The 7,500-nt window shown below is 39.5% G+C and overlaps 1 protein-coding gene across 8 annotated transcripts in view; it reads left to right on the top strand.

Annotated features, from left to right (window-relative positions):
* LOC135204019 (dachshund homolog 2-like) overlaps positions 1–7,500 on the top strand; it is a 183,555-nt gene that overhangs the window by 99,469 nt on the left and 76,586 nt on the right. For 4 of the 8 annotated variants that reach the window (XM_064233954.1, XM_064233953.1, XM_064233947.1 and 1 more), the window contains one exon: positions 56–139. The exons of the other annotated variants lie outside the window; for them this stretch is intronic. In XM_064233954.1, coding sequence (XP_064090024.1) covers positions 56–139 — 84 coding nt within the window. The remainder of the gene's footprint in view (positions 1–55; positions 140–7,500) is intronic. 8 annotated transcript variants of the gene reach the window in all.

Genomic DNA, 7,500 nt, shown 5'->3' on the forward strand with positions numbered 1-7,500 from the left:
TATATCATTGCTAGAGGGCAAGGTTGGTGATGCAGTGTAATATATGTACTTGCAGGTGCGGCTCGAGGCCACGTATCCCCGGGGAGGGCGTACCTCCTCCAAAAGGGGCCCCCGACCCTAACTTACCCTGCATAGCGCTGTATGTATTCAAACCTTTTGGCCAAAATTATTATTTCTTTATTTAAACTTTGTCAAGAGAAATATTCACTTTAGAGCTTCATTTGTTTTCCTTTTTGGATCTTGTAAACTTTTGGTATGAAGTCTTACATCGTTCATATTTAGAGATTTCTTTTGATAGAGCTTATAGTCCTTTGCTAGTCTTTGAAGTGTTCCTTTGTCTGTCTGTTGATCTCTCCTTATTGGAGTGATTCTCATTACTTTAAAGAAAAATAGTAGCTTGTTTTTGCATCTATGTCAACACTGCGAAATCAACGCTGCCAAGCGACTCTTGTTTTAATGCTGCCTTTTCTCAAACACATATTGAATCAGTTCTCTCTTTGTTCTTATCTCTGTACGTTAAATATTTACAATTTTTATTTTTTATCTGCTCTTCCCAATGCAGTAGCCCTTCTTCCTCATGGGCTGTCAACCCTGATAATGATCTCACTGACCAACGCTAAAGCTCGGAATTAATCTCTCTCTCTCTCTCTCTCTCTCTCTCTCTCTCTCTCTGAGAGCAGATAGTATTACATCATTCAGAATCTTTACTTCCACCTGATGGGCTCTGGAAAAAATAGAGAGATATTTTTGTGATCTATCCTTTGTGCCATCCATCTGGTAGAGCGAATCGTGTAATATGAGTCGGTGTGACGTAGCCGAGGTCAGCAGGTAAGGTTACGGTTGCGGTCCCGGGGGCGGTCCCCACTATCTTCCGCGCCATTACCTGCACCGCATCCGATTCCTTCACCTCTGGCTATAACTTTGGGGGGGAAAATGAACGATTTTTTTTTATATGGGGATTTTGAGCAAAGCATTGGATGTCGGACCTAAGAAATAACACTTAGCATTAGAACTGAGCGATGAGGAGTTACGCCAGAATCGCCCGAATGCAGCTCCAAGTAAGCGACCGAGGCCACACTGCTGAAGGAGATAAGGGAAGTCTCTCTCTCTCTCTCTCTCTCTCTCTCTCTCTCTCTCTCTCTCTCTCGCCCAGTGAGGCAATGAAGCGGTCAAGCCCACCAGATACCTGATATTGGCTACTAAATGGCTACTGGGGAGAACACCGTCTCTTCTTGCCATTTCTCCTTTCCCCTCTTCCCTCCTCCCTCATTCCTTAGCGTCCTCCTTTCCCTCTCCCCCTCCCCCCCCCCCTCTTTCCTTAGCCATCACTCGTTACCTTAAGGCAACGATGTTGCCCATCACACTTTTACAATTCACTTTTACGATATATTTCTGATCCGGGGATAACCTGCGATGTGTGGGGCAAATGCGAGGGATGAGGAGGGGGGGGGGGGGGGGGGGGGGACGGGGTATCCGAAGGCAGGGGACTGGAGAGGGATTGGATAGCAGACAGCGGTGATCAGACTCGAGGCTTCGCTTCACAATAATTGTTAAAAAGGATAACAAAATGATCACCAAAACTAAATAAGAAAAATGAATATTAAAGGACAAGCTCACATTCTGCTCAGAGTTGTCAGGGGTGTCTTTCGAAGTCAATGCAACAAGCGACGGGTTAATTATTATGAATGCAGATTACCTTAAGAAATACTTCATCCCGGTGGGATGAGGATTACAAACTTCGTCGAGGTGTCGGTGTTTTCAATTACATGGCCATTGCTGTTGTGCTCCTCTCTGTTCTTCTTTTCTGCATCTTTCTCTCTCAACTACGAACCACAATAGTAGATTAATAGCCAGGTACATATTTTAGCGTTTCGGTCAACTAGCGGCGTACTTACTTTTAGGGAAAGTGAGAGAATGATTCATGAATGGTTTTACCTACCTAAGTAAGGCATGGATTACCTCGCCGAGGACCTCCCTTTGTAATGGTATACGTTCTTGACTGAGCAATGAACACCCAAGTACAGTTTTCTCTCCTATCTGCTCTCTTCCTTTTCTCCACCCCAGTCGTCTAACAACCAGGTTCATAATTCTGGTGAGGCCAACATAGGCACAGTGGAATTTTACAGAACGCGCCCATCTGTTCCTTCTCGCCCACTTCGAGTCGAACACGGGTAATTGATACTTCATAAAACTCCTAGTGGACTACTGAGACGTTAAACATGTTGATATTATTATTGAATCAGCCAATAGTACTTCTACTGCAGCTTTCACAAATACAAAATCATAGTAAGCTTAGCTGAATTTAAATAGTACTATTATTAGTATTATTATTATTAGCGAACCTTAGTTATCCCCTTAACGGAAGTATCTCACACAAAATGACAACATTAATTGTGCCAGAAATGTAGTCACTCCCATCGCATTGAGAGCACAACTGCGATGATCAAGATGGTTAGCTAAGACAGCCACGACCTTTGTCACTTTGAGGCCTTTTCGCCTAAATTCACAGCCGACGAAGGAGTCATCCTATGAAGGAGATCACAATAACCTATTTGTTTTATAAACCGCGTCTAGTGTTAATTTACTTATCGCAATGAAAAATCGAAAAAAACAACAAAAAATGATACAGCAGTAAAAAAAAAATTAATTCTTGTCCAAGATGATATGACTTGTAAAAAAAGAAAAAAATAGACAACTCTTCTTATCTCATATCGAAATCCTACTCAGGAGGAATGTAGCCTCGTCGTATTAAATAATGAAGAGACGAAAAGTGGTAAAGGAAGAAGAAGGGTTGGGGGTGGGGGATGGAGGAGATGGGGAAGAGGGATGCAAAAAGGTAAGGGGGTGGGGGGGGGGGAAGAGGGGGGACAACGCCGCAACACTTGATACTTCTCTCTTACTGGACGTTGATAGGGACTAAGCGAATGCTAGATGCACATCGAGACCACGTTGTCCATATTAAGTAAAGCGTTCTCATTCTCAATTTTTTTTAATGGGTTGGGGCGGGTAGGGTGGTAGAAGATATATAATAGACAGAGGAGAAGAACTAGCGAGAAGAGAAAAGGGTGTTTAAATACTCACTGGTGCTGAAAAAAATTGAATGATAAGTCTGAAGGTAAAATGTTTTTCTTTAAATCTACTTTTGTTTAGACTACATTCTCTCTATCCCAGCAATCACTTACGAAAATCATCATATATATATATATAATATATATATATATATATATATATATATATATATATATATATTATATATATGTATATCACAGATCCGTGCGGTTTTGGAAACATTTCACCTATTAATGATGATGTCCGTGAAATGTTGAAGGTCATGGAAAATGTTAAATAATATTTTGACATATTCCAGCACCCTGTTAAAGTTTTGAAACCTTATCTATGAAATTTGGAAAGGGCTGCCGTGCGCTATGGCCATCATCAAAAATTCACTTAGAAAATGGACCTCCCTCGACGTCTGGGTAGCGTCTTTTGTTCATTGACCAATATTTGCCAGAAAGTTCACTCACGTTCTGTCGACAGATTATAATTTAAAGAAATCCAAGTGAATGTTCGGCCGTAATCTAGACTGCCGATCCGTCAGATCGAAAAAGTGATCGTGGATCGGTGATGGACATCCTGGCGACCAGCAAACTCATGGATCGTTCCTTACAAAGTGATTGCTATTCCATAAGAATTTTATTAATATAATATATATTGACTGATGATCCTGCAAGTTTCGTTAATGCCACTTACAAGTTTTTAGGGACCGTTCAGCGTACCGTGATTATATTATCCTGCGTGTTTCATGAATGTCCATCAGCAAAGCTTTGAAATTTTGAGGGAAAATCCTACTCTCTGCAAAACTGTAAGGAATATTGTATCTAGGGACATCAGTGGATCTTCTAACAATTTGCAATAATGCCCGACTATATCTTGTATAATGGCTGACCTGACAGACAAGTTTATTATTTTGTACAATTATTGTGGAAAAGAATAATAAACTACTGTGAAAATGTATTAAACCCAACGCATATAAGCGTCAACGTTCATTCCTTAACGAGGTAAAATAGCGACGATACAGGATGCTCAGAGGGACTAAAAATGGAATGGTACATTCATATGCAGAATATATGAGTGACAGTAAGTTAGATACAGACAACTCTAATAAATTCAATTGTGCTCTTAATTAGTGGATACATTAGCTGTTCATTCTTTAATTAATATTACTATTGGTGTTTTTGTAATTAGTCCTACGACTATTACCTTTGTCTTTCTGTCTGTCTAATTTAATTTTCCTCCCAGGTCCTTCTCCAGCCAACCCCCCTCCCCCCCCCCCCACCCCCCGCCCCCCCCCCACCCCCATGCCCTTCGCCTCCCGAACTTCGTATAATCGATCCCTTTCGTTCACTTCAGTCATGAGAGACGGAGAAACTAAGAATCCTGTTGTCAATGTTCCTCCTAATCCTCCTCAGTTGCAATGCGAGAAGAGCTGTTCAAGGCATGAGAATGGGCATGAGAATGGGCATATCTCCATTACCGCACCGAGGTTACAAATGTTCTTCGCCGGTCGACGCGAGACCGACCCAGAGTGTGATGATAAATGTCGCGGAAAGGCGAAATAATGAGGAGGGGAAAAGAGGAAGAAGAAAAAAGCCGACCATCAAAGCGAAATGACCATCGATTTCAACTCTTTTCACCTCTCATATTTCATCATATCTGGTGGAAAAGGGGCTGGTGGGGGAAGGGGGAAGGGGAGAGAAGGGGTTGGCCGATGGGAGGTAAAGAAAGGGGTTTTATTTTTCCTCAAAATAATGCGTCTTTATCCCCGCAAATGTGTCGCCACGCGTCTGAGGCCGAAATCGCATTATCAAGTTAGTAAAGCAAATGGAAACATCTGGCATCCGAATGGGGCGACTTTGCTCTTATTCTCTCGGCCAGTTCTCTCTTCTCTTTTCTCTTTCACCCCTCTCTTTTTACGGGGCGTCCTTATCAAAAGAATCCATCGACTGCGAATGAAAATAGAGACGATGATGATTATTATTCAAGTTGTTACGGTAGCTGTGGTCAGTAAGGGGAGAGAGAGAGAGAGAGAGAGAGAGAGAGAGAGAGAGAGAGAGAGAGAGAGAGACCAATCAGGCGTTAAATAGCATGATGTTTTAATTTTTTTATTTTTCATTTTTTTTTTATAAAGATGAGACTCAACAGCAAAATGGGAGTTTAGTAGCTGATACCCGACGCGGCTTTGTTACTGGGATGAATGAAGGGATTGATCACTTATTGAATCATTTTCATGTGGGAAAAGAAGAAAGAAATAAATATAAAAGCAGGAATATTGTTAATTAACTGCCTAAACGGCTGTCAGTCATGCAGCAAAGGAAATCTCTTAGAGCAAAAGAATCCTTTTAGGCGGAAAAGAATGATTCCATGAGGCCTTTAGACCTCTTCCCTCTATGTACGGAAACGGAATGTTGGATCATCACGAGGAGGAGCTGACTATAAAGAGACCCCGAAACACTTTCATCTATCACGGGTTTTCTTCTCGTTATTGTCCGTTACTTCGGCATTCTGGTCATCATCTTTTCTTCGTCATTTTCTAGCCTTTATCCCTCCATATCAACCAGCTTTATATGGGCCGGAAGGATAAACAACTATCCAGTGTTCCGACCGTAAATAAGTTTGAAACGAACTTGTATTGTGTACCATTGATTGATAGAGAGTATACATACACTCACACTTACACATACACACACACACACACACACACACACATATATATATATATATATACATATATATATATATATATATATATATATATATATATCAAGAAAGTGTGTGTATCGCACCTATGGTATTTTTCAGCATACTGTTAACAGAGACATTAGCCTACCAATGGTGCAGGTGACGTTCAAACAACAAAAGTGAAACTAGAGATATTTGGTCACGATGAAATGACACAGGATATTCACCCAGTGACAACCAGTTGCTATGATGATTTATCATTACTCTGAAAACCGTGAACGTTGGACAATTGATCTAATTATTTGGAAATTTATCTAATTATTTGTCATTGCCATCTGAACTTTACCATATTTCCCTTCGGGTTTTATGTATTTCTTTTCACTTAACAATTTATAGGATTTTTGGCTAGTTTATTTTAATTATGGAAACGAAAAATGGCTTCAAAGACAATAAATAGAAAAGAGGACAAATGGACGTTGGTCCAAATAACGTTCAAAAGATAATGCTATACTGTGCGTGTGAGCCTTTTTTTTTTAACTTTTTTTTTTTAGCATCCGTGGTCTGGTAAAAAATAGCGTGGCTCTACACCTGAATATGATATTATTATTATTATTATTATTATTATTATTATTATTATTATTATTATTATTATTATTAACAGCAGCGATTGTAGTAGTATTAAGTAGTTAGATGTTTAAAAATTTTACATTCGCATATCTGTTTGTTAAGTTATTCAGATTTACTTATTTCAATAACTTCAAGTGAAAATGGAACAAGTTCATTTATTAATAATGTCGATATTATAAAAGAAATAACATTACTTAATGTTAAAACATCCATCACACACACGAATTTTGAAAACAAGAGCTGGAGCTTAGAAATCGATTGTGTAACTGAATGACATGCATCTATCTCTCTCTCTCTCTCTCTTCTCTCTCTCTCTCTCTCTCTCTCTCTCTCCTTATAATTTCGAACACCACATCCAAACATGAGTATCCTGTTACAATAAAAAAAAATATCAAGGGCAGAGAGAGAGAAGAGAGAGAGAGAGAGAGAGAGAGAGAGAGAAAAGGGGTCAAATGTACATATGTTTGAGAGCTGAGTCATGCCAGGAAAAAAGAAGGTAAATAAAAAAGGGGGGAAAAAGACTCCAGTAACAACGACAGAGAGAGAAAGAAAAGCGAAAGATCAATAAGTCGGAAATCCGCGTATTACGTTTTTCAATTACGGCCATTAAGGAACAGCAGCAGTAGCAGCAGCAGCAGCAAAGGGCAGCAAAATTCGCTGTCTCATCATGGCGTTCATTAATATCAATAAAGACATTCAGTAATGATCGATGCATTTCTCATTTTCTGTTCTCCTCATGTGGATGTATTGCATGAGAATCAGGCGGACGATGAGATTAATACATTTCTCCCGTATTCTCCAAAGCAATCAAGCGGATAAGATTAATATATTCCTCTTTTGTTATTCTTTATGATTAGGCGGAAGATAAGAAATACGGATATATTTCTCTTGTATTCCTCATCAATATCAGTCGGATGTTAGAATTAATATATTAGCATTGTATTTCTCACTGCCAAGAGGAAAGGATGAACATATTTCTATTGTAATCTAAACAGTTAAGAGGATAAGCATAATATATTTCCATTCAGGAGGATAAGCATAATATGTTTCTCTTGTCATTATCAAATTCAGGACGATAAACCTAATATATTTCTCTTGCAATTTTCACATTCAGGAGGATTAGATTAATACATT

Source organism: Macrobrachium nipponense, chromosome 44 (genome assembly GCF_015104395.2).
Source record: "Macrobrachium nipponense isolate FS-2020 chromosome 44, ASM1510439v2, whole genome shotgun sequence".
In the NCBI taxonomy this organism is placed as follows: Eukaryota; Metazoa; Arthropoda; class Malacostraca; order Decapoda; family Palaemonidae; genus Macrobrachium; species Macrobrachium nipponense.